The following is a 16,910-nucleotide window of genomic DNA, read 5'->3' as shown; positions in this document are numbered from 1 at the left end:
GAACTTTCAATTATGCGTTTATTTTGTCCCTGTGCTTTGATTTTCTTATTTCAGGACTCCTATTGTATGCATGTGGGATCTTCTGTGCTTGTCTTCTGTATTGGGAATCTTCTCTTAAATCCTTTTTATCTTTCTTCATTTCTTACTGATTTTTAAAGCTTTCCTCTTTTTCAGCTTTTATTTCCCTTAAGGTTTTGTCTGTTTATTCTCTCTTGGGTTTCTTCTCGTTTGATCTTCATCTCTGAATTGTTTTTTGTTCGTTTCCTTAGAGAGCACACACAAGCGGGGAAAGGGCAGAAGGAGAGGGAGAGAGAATCTTAAGCAGGCTCCACGCCCAGCGTGGAGCGTGACATGGGGCTCGATCTCATGACCGTGAGATCATGACCTGAACCAAAATCAAGACATGGACGCTTAACCACCTGAGCCACCAGGCACCCTGAATTGGTTTTTCATTATAGCTCTAATTCTCCCCTGAGTTCTTTCACCTCAATTCTGAGTTATATTGTTCTTTCATGTTTTGTATTACTTCTTCAGCATGTTTGGAATATTAGATTATAGTTTTTATCTATTTTGTGGGCATTTCTTTCTGGCACATTTTCATTGTCTAGAGATGTAATTCTTTTAAGATTTTTGTATGGGATTTTCTGTTGCTCACTTAACATAAAAGTTGTTTCCTTAACTTGAGAAAGGTGGGCTGACTCAGGAAAGATTTTCTAATTTCATGGCTCTAGAGTTCCCTTTTCTATTGTTTTTGTGAAGTATTGAAATGTATGGCAGTCACCTTCTGATACATTCTGGTTCTGCTAGACCTTTCTGCCTTTTATCTGGACTCCTCTTTCTTGGGTCGCTGCTGTTTTTGTTCTGTTCAACTGCATTCTTTTTCCAACATCTTATCCTTGGCATTGGGCTTTGTCCTAGAAGGGATTTTTGGTTGGTGGGTTTCGAGAGTTCATCTCCAGCCTGCTCAGTTCCCACTGCAAATGCCTGCATCCATTTCCACATCCAGATACGCCTTCCACTTTGAGTATGGTGTTCTCAGATCGACTTACTGAGCTTTGAAATGAGTATGGATTACTTGGGAATTCTTCGGTTCATCACATACCCTGTTGTTTCTCGCAGCTTCTTCCTTCAAAGATGCCAATACCACATTGCTCTTCTACCTTTCAGTGTTGGTGGGAATACCTTATCGCCTAGTGTTGTCTTAAATGCTGTCTGTGGGTCTCTGGTAGCTCTGGTATGCTTTTATGTGTGTTTTTAGTGTAAAAAAAATTACGCTGTGGCCATCTTCCCCAGTTCCCCAATCTTAACTTTTTTATTGTAATTTCTAGATCCTCAGACAGATTCTAAACTACCTGAAGGGTTGTCGGGATCTCACACGGATTGGCTAACGTTAAACGTCGGAGGGCGTTACTTTACAACTACACGGTAGGCGCATGTGAATGTGTGCACATGTGTGTGTTGGACCGGGGCAGGGGGCACTACGTAGTGTTTGTTCTTTCCTGCAATTTTGCTGATTTCCTTAGAAGACACTCCATTGCTGCTTAAAGTACTCTGTGATCTTAAACCATTTTTTAGAAAGTTTTTTCAAGAGTAGAAAAATGATTCCCAAGTCATTCCAAAGAAAGCATGAAAGGCATGAACGTGCTTTTTAGATAGCAAATATTTCAGGCTTTTAGACCATGCTCTTTAGATGTCAGGTAATACGCATGCAACACAAGTAAAGATGAACAACATTGAAATCTGTAGCGACTACAGCTGCTTAGATTAAAGGGATAAGAAACGTGTTAAGTTTAGGTCAAGAATATTGTGATATGATAGCTTGCTAGAAGGATAGATGAGTGTTTTAAGTGAAAGGAAACCAAAACAATATTTGAGTCAAAGGAAGTGCCAGATTGGAAGGGATTTTGATAAATGGCAACTTACTGCACGTTTTTGTTCCCCAGCATCACTCCTACCAGGTTATAGCATGCATCTTTTTGAAAGAGCAGCTGGGATCGAGTATACTCTTGACTTAAAATATGTTTGTTTATAAAGACAAATGGAGAAATCAATTTTTTTCCCTGAATTCTTAGGAGCACTTTAGTGAATAAAGAACCTGACAGTATGCTGGCCCACATGTTTAAGGACAAAGGTGAGTGCAACACATGGTTTTCACATTTTGTGTGATCTGTTTGTAGCTATACTGACCTAACTCTTGTCCTTCTGTGCTTTTTTAATGGTATCAATACTTTTTACGGGGGTAAAAACTTACTAGTATGTAGTATAATTTTTCTTCATAAATTTCTAACTTTGTTTCTTGTTTATGGGGGGTTTTCTTCGCTGAAATGGTGACACAGGTGTCTGGGGAAATAAGCAGGATCATAGAGGAGCTTTCTTAATTGACCGGAGTCCCGAGTACTTTGAACCCATTTTGAACTACTTGCGTCACGGACAGCTCATTGTAAATGATGGCATTAATTTATTGGGTGAGTTTTTAGTATGATTCCTCACATTTTTGTAAGTTTAGGATATTTAATTTGTTTTCACTTGTTTAGTACTATAGTATATTTTCATAAAGTAGAAGTATATCTTTTCCACTTTTAAAACTAAATTATTTATACATATATGAGTGTATATAGATATAGAAACAGGCACAGATAGTCTTTGTGTCTATGGGTATATGTTTAGACAACCCATAAATTCTGATTTTAGATTCTAAATAGATTTAGATTTTATCACAAGGGACTCTAAAAGATTTTGTTGCTTTTAATTGAACTGGGACTGTGACTTGACTTCAAGTTATGGACCTTCCCATTATACTGAGATGTAGAGTCGTCAAAAGGGGAAATTCCGCTTCAGAATCATAAGAATGGATTAGAAACTCAGTACTACGACTTACAACTCAGTTCCCCAAGCTTAACTTGGGGAAAATCTGAGTGTGCTTTGAAAACTGAGTATTAAGAATCTACTTGTCTCTGACTACATCACAGGATATTCACACCATGGAGATGATATAGACCAAAGCTCTTATAAAGCAGTAGATGCGTATTCAAAACTGATGGGCCTCGAAGTGGCTAAATTTGGTCTGACTTGGTGGAGAGCATGGTGATCTTGAGTGCGCATTCTCTCTCAGCTTCTACAGATTGTTGCCATGTGGGTGTGTGGACCTAGGGTGTCAGAGCCTTGATTTTTAAAGAAAAGCTGGAAATCTAAAACTTTATGTGGAATCTGATCTTGAAAATAGTACCATCAGAATCAGCCTGGGCGGAGCTAGCTTACAATCTCTGTAGAACAATAGATACAATAACTTTTATTATTGCTGTATTAAATTTTATACTGCCTTTAAGGCTTACCCATTGCAAAAAGTGACCTTATGTGACCCTTCATCTGGCTCCATACCTATTCATAACAAGTTCTTGTTGCTTTTTTATTTATTTTTTACCTTCTACCAACTGTTGCTTAAAACCATGTATAACCTATTTTTTTACCTTAGTCATTCTGCAGAAATTATCATTAGAACAATAAGCAATAGTACCCTCTCATACAGTCCTTCGCTTTTCAGCAGCTAGATCACTCTGCTGCTTATACTCTAGTGGCCACTTTTTTCTCCTGGGGACATTTAAATCTCACTGAGGATATCCTATGGGCTCTTTGATGCTTCCCAGTTTAATTTTTCTCTATGCTATCACTGATAGCATTTCATATCCTCCCCACCTAGGAAATAACGTCAGAAATATACATCCATGCTATCTCAGACTTCAGCGATACAGGCTATTGACAAGCTATGCTTGGCTCCTTTTTCAAGTCTCTTGCTGGAAAGGCTCTTATTTATGCAGTTTTCAGCAAGCAGAGGTCTATACTGGATTCATTTTATAGAACATTACTTCTGATTAGTACAAAGTCCATCCAAACTCAGCTACAAGTTGCCCCCAAGTAGTTATATGCTTTATAATCATTGACACTGACTTATTTCTCTCCCCTCTGTTGACTTAAATGACCTTATCTTGCTCTTCCTAATTTGTGCTTTCATCAGTGAATATATTTGTTGCTTACTTTCATTATTTCTTTTGTTTTCTGCCTTGAATGACCTTCAGTTTTTCCAGTGAATCATGTCTTCCTTTTCTGTTTGCATTTGTCTTCAAAACCTTCTTTTTCTGATTTAAGTCATCGTTCCCTACCTCATTGCTAAATCTCACTTCAGGTATTCTCTAACTTGAGAACTTTTCTGGCATTTCAATATTTATTTCCCTGAAGTTGACATGAATTTTCTGAACTCCCGTTTGATATGATAAAAGGAGAATGGTCTTAAATGTCAGAAAACATACAATGTAATAATGATCATGGCGATCATTTATCGAGAACCTACAAGGTGCCAGGCATTATACCAGATAATATATATGCCTATCTCTTTTAATACATCTGTCAGCTTTGTGAGTAAAGTAATAATACCCCCATTTCACAAATGTGAATGGGAACTTTAAGAGAAAGGGTAAGTAGCTTCTCTAAGACCAAAAAGGTAGTAAGTGGCAGAGCTGGGATTCAAATCTGATTCTTCCTGGTGCTGATAGAAAATGTGCTAAAGGGGCGCCTGGGTGGCTCAGTCGGTTAAGCGGCCGACTTCGGCTCAGGTCACGATCTCGCGGTCCGTGAGGTCGAGCCCCGCGTGGGGCTCTGTGCCGACAGCTCAGAGCCTGGAGCCTGTTTCAGATTCTGTGTCTCCCTCTCTCTGACCCTCCCCTGTTCATGCTCTGTCTCTCCCTGTCTCAAAAATAAATAAAACGTTAAAAAAAAAAAAAATTAAAAAAAAAAAAAAAAGAAAATGTGCTAAATATTCCTTCCTTTTCTCAACTGTCTCCCATAGATGCCTCTTGCATTTATAAGGCTTTTCCGGAAGTTTTTAAGGTTTGCTTCTGAACCTAGAAGTAGAAAAAAATCTTTACCGCATCCCTTGGCGGAAGTGGGAGGGGTAGGTTTCTGACTGACTCAGAAGATCTTGGCACACCGAGAGCGAGGCCCACGAGAACCCTTTCTGTGGTGGGTTTCTACCAGGGACAGTTAGGATATGTCGCTGCCCGTTCATGAGGGATCCAGAGAGGAAGCCCCTCTGGGGTGGACCAGAAAGTGTTGTGCCAGAGGCACAGCCTGAGTAGTGTGCTATTCATTAGATGACCTTTGTTTTGCGACTGGAATATCAGAGGTGGAATTGGGCCTTTCCTGAGGAGATTGTAATCTTCCCAGATAACTGCTGTGGTTTTCCATATCTACATAGTTAGCCTTATTAGCTTGCAACTATTTCAAGGGAGAGATTATGTCTCTTATTTTCTTTGTAATTTCTGAGTCCTTAGTAATTTTTTTAACAAGTAGACCCAGCTAACTGAATGACTGAGGTCATTTGAAGGAAAATGGATTCCAAATTTATTCCCAAATACTCTGATGGAGATGTTTAACAGATGTAAGAACATACAGATTACATAATAAGTCACCTAGAGAATGTGCAGATTTTTTTTTTAACCAAGTTAAGGAGAGTGAATGATACAATCTCTTCTGTCATTTAGAAATCATTTTTTAAGGGGCTCCTGGGTGGCTCAGTTGGTTGAGCGTCCGACTTCAGCTCAGGTCATGATCTCACGGCCCTCGTGGGTTCGAGCCCCGCGTCGGACTCTGTGCTGACAGCTCAGACCCTGGAGCCTGCTTCGGATTCTGTCTCCCCCTCTCTCTCTGCCCCTCCCCCGCTCATGCTGTCTCTCTCTGTCTCTGAAAAACAAAACATTTAAAAAAAAAAAAATCTTTTTTTAAAAATTGATTCTCTTCTATGAGTGGTTTCTGAATCATTCTTTTGACTTTTATGTTGAAACTAATTTAGTTTTATTCATTTCTACATTTTTCGGATTAAGTAAAAGATATTTGTGACAAACTTATTCAGATCTGCTCCATTGAAGAAGTCAGTGAAATGTTCGATTAGGTGAACTAATCACTTATTATTAGGTTCACAGTCAAATCTGTAGCAATTATTTTAGGAACTTGAGATAGTAGGAGTTTTTGCTTGTAGCCTACTTAAAGTGATTTTCGGGGCGCCTGGATGGCTCAGTCGGTTAAGCGTCCATCTTCGGCTCAGGTCATGATCTCACGGCTCATAAGTTTGAGCCCCGTATCAGGCTCCGTGCTGACAGCTCAGAGCCTGGAGCCTGCTTCAGATTCCGTGTTTCCCTCTCTCTCTCTCTGCCCCTCTCCCACTCGTTCTCCCTCTCAAAAATAAATACAAACACTTAAGAAAAATTTTTTAAGTGATTTTCAGAAAATTTTGAAATCTGGAAGGCTTTCATTCTAATTCATTAGTTTTCTATGTTTTTCTTTGGCTGAATGTAAACTATTTAGAAAAACTTTGTTTCACGAATATTTTTAAAATATCCTTTATGCATGTTCTTTTTTTAAATTTAAAAAAATTTTTTTTTTTAACATTTATTTATTTTTGAGACAGAGCATGAACAGGGGAGGGGCAGAAAGAGCGGGAGACACAGAATCTGAAACAGGCTCCGGGCTCTGAGCTGTCAGCACAGAGCCCGATGCAGGGCTCGAACTCACGGACCGTGAGATCATGACCTGAGCCGAAGTCGGCCGCTCAACCGACTGAGCCACCCAGGCGCCCCTCTTTATGCATGTTCTAAACATTAGTTACTTTTCTGATTGATAACCTACTTGTTGAATTTCACTTGTATGGTGAGGATTTAACAAATAATTCCATAAATACTAAAATGAATAGTTTTCTATTAAAAGTCAAATCGATTTTATTGTGATAGGTGTGTTGGAAGAAGCCAGATTTTTTGGTATTGACTCATTGATTGAACACCTGGAAGTGGCAATAAAGGTAAAGCTCTTTTTACATTAGCCAGTATTACATTTATTGTAGCTGTCTCCCAAAATACTCCACTGATTTCTTAATATCTTTTTCAAGAATTCTCAACCACCAGAGGATCATTCGCCAATATCAAGAAAGGAATTTGTTCGATTTCTTCTAGCCACTCCAACCAAATCAGAATTGCGTTGCCAGGTAATTAAAGCAGACTTTTACATGAGTTATTGGTGTCAGCAAAGCCGTAAGTAAAGTTTTACATTCTTCTAGGATTTTTTTTTTTTTTGCCTTATGTTCCTATTTCATGCAAGATAGAATTTAATTATGGGTTATAACATTGATTTAATCCCAAAATGGTTAGCAAAAAAAGACGTGTAATAGCATTTTTTATTATCTAATATGCCTCACGTAGCAGTTTTTGAGTAGGGCATAGAAATTGCAGCTATTAAAACACAGAGTCAATTTTTTGTACAGTTGTTATGTATGGCCAGGCAGTGGCAGATACTTCTTATGTATTATAGCATGAAAGGTTTTAAAAACCACAATACTTACATTTTAAGAATACTACTACCTTGGGGTTGCCTGGGTAGCTCAGGCAGTTGAGTGTCCAGCTTCGGCTCAGGTCACGATTGTGCAGATCATGAGTTCAAGTCCCGCGTTGGGGTCTGTGCTGACAGCTCGGAGTCTGGACTCTGCTTCGGATTCTGTGTCTCCCTCTCTCTCTCTCTCTCTCTCTCTCTCTCTCTCTGTCCCTCCCCCGCTCACGCTCTCTCTCTCTCAAAAATAAATTAAAAAAAAAAAAATTAAAACTACCTTGAATTATTGAATACTTATAAGACCTATATAAATAATACCTACAACATGTACATGGCCAACAAATCACTCCTTAGAAATTTCTGCACATAAATGAGGTATACTCAGGCTGCATTCTAATATTACATTTAGAGTCTCTTTTACTAAGAACCCATTAAGGACACTCATGTTATGTCCAAGTTCCATCTGATCATGTATTCTTGTAAACTCCAAATGACTGAACTGCCAATTGCTTCTAAAAAACTTGATGGTTAGCTATAGTAATTAAATGTGATATAGCAGATGGTTTAAATTTTGTGACAATTTGTGTTTTTTAATTTTAGGGTTTAAACTTCAGTGGTGCTGATCTTTCCCGTTTGGACCTTCGATACATTAACTTCAAAATGGCCAATTTAAGCCGCTGCAATCTTGCACATGCTAATCTCTGCTGTGCAAATCTTGAACGAGCTGATCTCTCCGGATCAGTGCTTGACGTAAGAATCCTCTTTAGTTACAAGAGAAAATTAAATGTTTAGTCTGTTGAACAGTCTTAAAGAGCAGAAATGATCTCTCTCTCTTACTAGAGATTTTACTTGAAAATGGATGATAAAACCCAAGACCCTGAAAGTGAAATGTGTCGGTTTTGCAACTTTGATATCCTTCAATAAGTGAGGATCTGAAAGAGTTAGCAACTAATAAGAAATTAAATCTGGAAATTAGATCTTGATCTCCTCAATATAGTATACTTTATCAGGACTTCTATTTTCAGTGAAATTAGTAGGGCAAAGCTGAAAAGGACTTTTGAAATCTTCTATTCAACTGCATTTGTGGAATGAGGAAAAAAAATTGCTCCAGAGGTATTTGGCAGAGATATTTTGAAATAAACATGAAGGGTGCCAGTCTGTGTAAGTTAGCATCTCCGTGGCTCTCCTCTCTTTATCTACATACGTGTGTGGTGTGTGTGTGTGTGTGTGTGTATGTGTGTGTGTTTACATATATGTATGTATATACACTTGACCTTTGCACCACGGGATTTAAGGGCACTGACCTCTGTGCAGTTGAAAATCCGCATATAATTTTACTCCCCCAAAATGTCACTACTAACTGCTGTTGACCAGAAGCCTTACTGATAACATAAACAGTCGATTAGCACATATTTTGTATGTTATATGTATTATATACTGTATTCTTACAATAAAGTAAGAGAAAAGAAAATGGGTAAGAAAATCATCAGGAAGAGAAGATACATTAACAGTCCTGTACTGTATTGATTTTTAAAAATCTACATATGGGGCGCCTGTATGGCTCAGTGAGTTAAGCATCTGACTCTATTTCTGCTCGGGTCATGAGCTCACAGTTGGTGAGATCAAATGCTGCGTCAGGCTCTGTGCTGAGAGCACGGAACCGCTTGGGATTCTCTCTCCCTCTCTCTGCCCCTCCCCTACTCACCCGCACACATGCACACGCTTTCTCTCAATAAATAAATAAACTTTAAAAACATAAAAATAAAGTATCCACATATAAGTGGACCCATGCAGTTCAAACCTATGTTGTTCAAGCGTCAAATGTGTATGTAGGTGTATAGGTGTATGTGTGTCTGTACATATGTATATGCATGTGTTTCTCTAAAAATTACCTATGTTAATTTGGGGTTAGAGGATACATGCAGAGCCAGCAGTGAAATGTACTCACTTCTAACAACTTCAGGTTCCTTAATACCAAGGCCCATGTCTATATGTCTTTTGAATTAACAACACCTAATATAGTACATTGCTTTAAGTAGTCATTGAATAGATGTTTATTGAATTTTATAATTTTAGTTGTATTCCTTACTTGCAACCTGTTTTTCCATGAAGTTTATAATAGCAGATCTATAACAAAATCTGTCAATATACATTTCCATTGTTTTCACTCTACTTGTTCCATCTTATGAGGAAGGACCACATTGCTAGCAAAATGAGTGAAAAGACTAACAGCACAAAGAAAAAAGTTTGAAGGACCTAGTCCTTATTATTATTTTTTAATGTTTGCTTATTTTGAGAGAGAGAGAGAGAGAGAGAGAGAGAGAGAGAGAGAGAGAGAGTGAGTGTGTATGCACGCACGGGGGAGAGGCAGAGAGAGAATCTTAAGCAGGCTCCATGCCCAGCAGACACGGGGCTTGATCTCATGATCGTGAAATCACGCCCTGAGCCGAAATCAAGAGTAGAAAGCTTAACTGACTGAGTCACCCAGGCGCTCTGAAGGACCTAGTCTTTAAATAGTGAAATGATGAGAGATCACTTGTTTGGCTTTTGTTAAGGATAAAACAAACAAACAAAAATAAAAATACAGTCTGGGTCATTCAGTAGAGCTGGTTTTGAGTTCTGTTTAATTATAGTAATGCTAACTCTGAACCTGCACCATAATTTTCTTAACTGTAAATACTTGTTCTATCCATCCGGTACAGTTGATAAACTGAAGTGCTATAGAATTGTAAATTTAATTACTAACGTTAGAAGTGGCTCCTGTTGAAGAGTCATTCATTGCCCAGGGTATATAGGCTGTGAAGTCAAAACTAATTGCTAATTGTCCTTGGCATTTGAAGATGAATGCTAATGAATAGCCATCATATCTACCAAACATGATATGTGCTAAGCAGTCTGCTGATACACCTAATGGCTCCACTTTCTTTTTTTAAGTTTTTTTTTTTTTAACATTTATTCATTTTTGAAAGACAGAGACAGAGCACAAGCAGGGGTGGGGCGGAGAGAGAGGGGGACACAGAATCTGAAGCAGGCTCCAGGCTCTGAGCTGTCAGCACAGAGACCAACGTGGGGCTCGAACTCACGAACCGTGAGATCATGACCTGAGCCGAAGATGGACACTCATGCGACTGGGCCACCCAGGTGCCCCTCCACTATTTTTTAAAAATGTTTGTTTATTTTTGAGAGAGCGAGAGAGACAGAGTGTGAGCGGGGGAGGGGCGGAGAAAGAGGGAGACACAGATTCCAAAGCAGATTCCAGGCTCCGAGCTGTCAGCACAGCGCCCAATGCGGGGCTTGGACCCACAAACCGCGAGATCATGACCTGAGCCAAAGTCGGACGCTTAACTGACTGAGCCACCCAGGTACCCCTCCACTACTCTTTCTTAATTTCTCACCCCATTTATCCTTCACGGGCTGTGAGACCTTTCCATAGGAACCATGTGATTCTGCTGTCAACCAGGGTGATCTCGGCTGCTATCTCTGTTGAGCAGAACATGTCTGTGCCACGTTATTCTGTCAGCCTGCTTTAAGAATGTTTCTTCTGCACACTCTTTTTGCCATCAGTGACTTCAGCATGCTGCATAGAAGCTGATGTAATAACTCAGCTATTACATATCTGTTGCATATTCAAGACTTAGAATGGTGAGAGCTGACGGGGACCTTGATGGTCATCACGTATGACCCTGTTGTTAGACTGAGAAACTGAAACCTAGAGACTTGCCTGGGCCCAAAGAGGCTAATGTGTTAGCACAGTTGGAGCTAGACAGACTCTACAACATGCGTTTTCTTTTCCTTATTTCTTTTTTTAATGACTTTTTCATGTGCAAAATGTCAAGCATATACAAAAATAGAATACTATAACGAATCCTCCTTGTTACATCTGTTAACTCAGCTGTAACTTCAGAAGGTATCATCGACATATAAACAATCTTGTCTATACCTCTTTATAGATTATTTTGAAGTAACTCACTATTTCACCTGTAAATATTTTGTTTATCCCTTAAAGACCATTTAAAAAATATAATCTTAATACCATTATCATACATTAGAAATCATGGTAATAACTGCTTTCATCAAAGCCCTATGCCCCTTGATACAGTTAAGGTAGCAAAACTCTGAACAGCTGGTTTACTAAGCAGCTGAGTTCTGAACCCTCCATGTTGGTGACTATTGGTGACCTGCTTGTACCATTTGATGAGTTGGAGGGTGAATGACATGCTTTCTGTGGTTGAAGATGGAAAACTTCACTGAATTTCTTATAAATTTGTGTTTTTTGTGTGAGATTCCATAACGGTCAGGTTTGAGGACAGAGCCGTACTTATAATTACCTTAGGACTTTTAATCTATGTGTGTCATTAGGTCTGAAATGAGTCTCTTGTAGGCAGCATATAGGTGGTTCTTGCTTTTTTATCAGTCAGTCAATATCTTTTGATGGGAGCATTTAGTACATTTACATTCAAAGTCATTATTGATACGGATGTACTTCTTGCCGTTTTGTTAACTGGTTTTACAGTTATTTGGGTAGTTCTTTGTTCCTTTCTTCTCTTCCTATCTTTCCTTGTGGTTTGATGGCTTCCTTTAGTGATTTTGCTTGGATTCCTTTCTCTTTGTTTTTTGCATATCTGTTACGGGTTTTTGATTTGTGGTTACCGTTAGGTTCATATATAACATCTCTGTATCTGTATAAAGTTGATGGTTGCTTAAGTTTTTTGTTTTTGTTTTTGTTTTTTTTTTGAGAACATGAGCAGAGGAGGAGCAGAGAGAGAGGGAGACAGATATGAAACAGGCTCCAGGTTCTGAGCTGTCAGCACAGAGTCCAACACGGGCTCCAACCCACGAATGCGAGGTCATGACATGAGCTGAAGTCAGACGCTCAACCGAGGCACCCAAGTGCCCCTTAGTTGCTTAAGGTTGAACCCATTCTAGGTGGACTAAATTTTTACTCCCCTCCCAGCACATTTTATGTATATAGTGTCATCCTTTACATCCTTTTATTTTGTGAATCCCTTGACTTATTTTTATAGGTATAATTGACTTTATTGTTTTTGTGCTGTAACCTCCCTCCTGGTTTTATAAGTGATTCATTAATTACTTTTATTATATTTCCATTTACCTGTGAAATGTTCTCCATTCCTAATTTTCTTACTCCTGATTATGTCCTTTTCTTTCCACTCAAAAAATCGCCTTTAACATTTCTTGTAAGACTGGTTTAATGGCGATGAATTGCTTCATCTTTTGTTTTGGGAAATGCTTTACCTCTCTTTCTATTATGAATGGTAGCCTTGCTGGGTAGAGTATAACTGATCTCAGGTTTTTTCCTTTCGTGTCCTACACTCTCTTCATTCCTGCAGTTTCTGCTGAAAAATCAGCATATTGCCGTATGGGATTTCCCTTGTATGTAACTGTTTTCTTTTCTCTTGCTGCTTTTAATTTCTCTCTTTATCACTGCTTTTTGCCATTTTAATTATTATGTCTCTTGGTGTGGACCTCCTTAAGTTGATTCCATTGAGGTCTCTTTTCCTCCTGGATCTGGATTTGTTTCCTTCCCCAGATTCGGTAAGTTTTCAGCTATTATTTCTGCCCCTTTTCTTTCTCTTATGTTTCTGAGATCCCTGTAATGCATATGTTACTACACTTGATGTCACTGAGTTTTTTCTTTTTGCTATTCATCTTGGGTGCTTTCCATTATTCTGTCCTCCAGCTCACTGATCCGTTCTTCTGCTTCCTCTAGTCTACTATCTATTCCCTCTAGTGTAGTTTTAATTTCACTTAAGTTCTTCATCTCTGATTGGTTCTTTTTTATATTTCCCATCTGTTAAGGGTCTCACTGAGATCCTCCACCCTTCTCAAATCCAGTATCTTTATGACCATTACTTTGAATTATCTATCAGGCATATAGCTTATCGCCATTTCATTTAGTTCTTTTGCTTTGATTTTATCCTCCTCTTTCATTTGGGATATATTCCTGTTTCCTCATTTTGTGTAACTCTCTGTGTCTGTTTCTGCGTATTAGGAAAGTCAGCTATGTCTCCTGCTCTTAAAAGTAATGGCCTTATGAAGAAGAGGTCCTGTAGTGCCCTGTAGTTCCATGTCCCTTGCTTTCCCCAGAACCAGGCAGTTCAGGCATAGGTGTCTCCCATGTGCGTTGCGTGGGCCCTTCTATCGTCGCTGAGCTGCTTTAGCTTTCAGTCAGCTGCAATGGCCCCATTTGCCTGTTGTGGGCAGGGTTTGGTCCCTGTGCTGTCAAGGGCCGGTCTGGGGCCACCTTGGGCTTATAGTTGGGTCAGCCGAGCCACCTGCCCGCAGGCTGTTTGCCGGGGCTACAGTCACACCTACCTACTCGCAGGGTGCTTTCCCTGGGTTGTCGCCTTGGGAACTTAGATAATAGCTACAGTCTGTTTCACCTGGGTGCATGGCACGGAGAACCAGAGACATTTATTTTTATATTATCAGCTTCCTGTCTTATTAATGTTTCTGTGTATTTAAAACACTGTCATCTTTTAGTTATTTTGGTCCTTCTGCATCCTCATTTTCTTACCTCTCAGGCTGAGCTTCTGTATTGCCTGTGTGCCGTAGCACCTGTACTACCTCTGCAGAGGCAGACGTGGGAATGCGTGTGCGTTTGTCAGCTTTCTGTGATCTGAAATGATCTGCAGCTTATCTCCCTTTCAGCAGAATTGACGGTATGGTGAATGGAATTGCACTCATAAAACAGGATTTTTCCTATTAGGTGTGGCAATAAGGTAACGTGATCAGCCTTAGGATTTTTAGATTCTTCACTGTTGTAGTTATAATGACAACTACAATTATCATTTATATAGCGCCTTACGATTTTTAAGACACTTTTACATTCATCATCTACTTTGATGGTCACAGTGTGGGAAGTCCTAATGTTAACGTCAACTTTATGGCTTCCTGCCTTATCTGCTAGTTGTTGGAGTTCAGATCTGATGGCACTGAATCCTCAGAGGTAAATTAACATAATGTAAAATTCTAACATATATTTTCTAGTTTTTTACTCTTTGTATTTTGTGCTATAATTTGGGCGTTCAAGGTTGACAATGTTGTGTAGCAGTGATTGGTACATGAAGATCTGACAAACAATTTGTAGGGTTTTGTAGCTAGATGATACCTTTGCTGGCCTTAGTATTCTGACCTATGAAATGAAGGTAGTAATAGCATGATTGAACATCAAGAATTTTATTGATTCCTGCAGTAAGAAAGAAGAGAAATCCCTACTCCTGATAAGATTATGTGTTCCTTACCCATACATCTTAGCTCTCATAGTGTCCTACCCAGGACTGTTTATAAACATAGAAATAGGGATGTTACAGTTCTAACCCCCCAACTTTTTAAATAATTTTTTTTAATGTTTATTTAGTTTTGAAAGAGAGAGACCGAGCATAAACGGGGGAGGGACAGAGAGAGAGGGAGACAGAATGTGAAGCCATCTCCAGGCTCTGAGCTGTCAATACAGAGCCCAACGGTGGGGTTCAAACCCATGGGCCAGACCAGGAGATCATGAGCTGAGCCGAAGTCAGTCACTCAACCAGCTGAGCCACCCAGGTGCCCCTAACCCCCCATTTTTTTTTATCTAAACCATTATCTGTGTAAAATGGACATGCTGTTGTTAATTAGGTTGTTGTTTCTTTGAAAATGGTTCTTTCAAAAGAACTGTTTCTTCAAAGTGGTTCTCAGCTCTTGGTTGATTCCAGTTAGAAAAGTCTTCATTATAAACAGAAAATAATTGATTGTGAGTGTATGGAATTGAGCTTCCTCCCCTTCTCTATTTTTTTCTTTTATTGTTTGAGCCCATTTTTTTCTTTTCCACACAAAATTCTGAATGTTAAAACGTAGACTTTTCTCTTTTTCTTGCCAGTGTGCAAATCTCCAGGGAGTCAAGATGCTCTGTTCTAATGCAGAAGGGGCATCCCTGAAACTGTGTAATTTTGAAGATCCTTCTGGTCTTAAAGCCAATTTAGAAGGTGAGATTCTATCTATAATTACATTTTCTAAGGTGAGAACATATCACAAAGTAAAAAGCCCAACAAAATAATTGTTACGGAAAAATCATGACCACTACGGGGGGGTAGATTTCTTCTGCCATCATACTTGGTCTCAGTCATGTGCTAGGCAAGAAGTTAGGGGAAATCCAGCCTCTACTATTGAATAAGGCTTCAGTTGGAGAATTAAATGTCAACATCTCGAACTTTGAAATTAAACAGTATACGCTTACAGTGACTAAAATGAATTTCAGTTTGCACAAAGCTAGGCAGTTTCTGTCACTTTTAGATTAATGTTTTATTTACGAATTTCTTATTCCTCTGTTGTGTCAGTGAACTGGTCACTTCATTTATCTGTATGTTTAGAATACAGGGGACTTACCTTCCTTATCGTAAACTTACAGAAGCATATTATAAAAGTGCTAATTATCTTAAGACCGAATTGAATTCTTCCCTCAAAAATATAGACTAAAACATTCTTAATTCGTAGAACAAGCAAACAGATTGTTAACAATGAACGCTTTATATGTGTAAGTTGGTTGAGAGACTGAGATTTATGGTTCACGGAGTCCTTTCCAAAAGTTAAAGAGCCTGTCATTCACCTCCATTAAGTAAACTAAACCTGCGGTTTTTTGAAGGGAGAGGACTATAAATATTTTGAAGTTCAACTGCTATCAAAATATATTCACTGTAGGTGCTAATCTGAAAGGTGTGGATATGGAAGGAAGTCAAATGACAGGAATTAACCTGAGAGTTGCTACCTTAAAAAATGCGAAGTTGAAGAACTGTAACCTCCGAGGCGCAACTCTGGCAGGAACGGATTTAGAGGTGAGTCACCAATGTCTGAAGAGCGTTACAGTTACTGAGCCTGTCCTGCAAAATGTATCGAGGTCGCCAACAAAGTCATTGGCTGGTAAAAACTGCCAGGGAGCACGCCCGCACAGCCGGAGCGGTGTTCTCCTGTCGATTGCTTGTTTCAGCAGACGTGCCTCCCAGAGCAGGATTCAGTCACACGGGCCATGGGTCCCAGTTTCAGATTGAAAGATTCATCTGACAGTCGGTCGAAGCCGATTTCATTTGTCCTCTGTTCCTTGGGTCTCCTTCAAGTAGATGAGTTTGATGACTGCTTTACTAATGGAATTTATTGTGTTTTTCTTCAGTTTTAAGTCCAGACAGAATTAAATGGGGCCAGATTATCTTTTTAACTGTTCGAGAAATGTAAAAGATATCCAGGTTTGAAATCAGGTTAAGAGAGAGCCTATTCTAAATTGGAATCGTGTTCTTTTTGAATCACGATTTGAACTTTTAACTTTGCGGGTCTTTTTCATCAGAATTATATATGTCGTCTTGATTCGCAAATGTAGCTGGCAGGCTCAAAGGCTGTTGATAGGTCTCTTGGTGCTGCCCCCATAGCACTTTTTGCAATGCTGGATGCGTTCTAAATCTGTTCGGGACAGTAGCCACCAGGCGCTGTGGCTGTTGAGCACTTGAAATATGGCCAGTGTAACTGAGAAACAGATTTTTAAATTTTACTTAATTTTA

The 16,910-nt window shown here is 39.2% G+C and overlaps 1 protein-coding gene across 1 annotated transcript in view; it reads left to right on the top strand.

Annotated features, from left to right (window-relative positions):
* The window catches only part of KCTD9 (potassium channel tetramerization domain containing 9), a 37,114-nt gene that overhangs the window by 17,066 nt on the left and 3,138 nt on the right, over positions 1-16,910 (top strand). Inside the window, exons 4-11 of the mRNA XM_060653228.3 lie at positions 1,329-1,425; positions 2,073-2,131; positions 2,337-2,465; positions 6,777-6,844; positions 6,932-7,027; positions 7,966-8,115; positions 15,245-15,350; positions 16,063-16,196. Of these exons, the coding sequence (XP_060509211.1) occupies positions 1,329-1,425; positions 2,073-2,131; positions 2,337-2,465; positions 6,777-6,844; positions 6,932-7,027; positions 7,966-8,115; positions 15,245-15,350; positions 16,063-16,196 (839 nt within the window). The remainder of the gene's footprint in view (positions 1-1,328; positions 1,426-2,072; positions 2,132-2,336; positions 2,466-6,776; positions 6,845-6,931; positions 7,028-7,965; positions 8,116-15,244; positions 15,351-16,062; positions 16,197-16,910) is intronic.

Source organism: Panthera onca, chromosome B1, assembly GCF_046562875.1.
Source record: "Panthera onca isolate mPanOnc1 chromosome B1, mPanOnc1 haplotype 2, whole genome shotgun sequence".
Classification (NCBI taxonomy): Eukaryota; Metazoa; Chordata; class Mammalia; order Carnivora; family Felidae; genus Panthera; species Panthera onca.
Note: the sequence above shows the minus strand (reverse complement) of the source record. Positions and strands in the feature narration are given on the sequence as shown.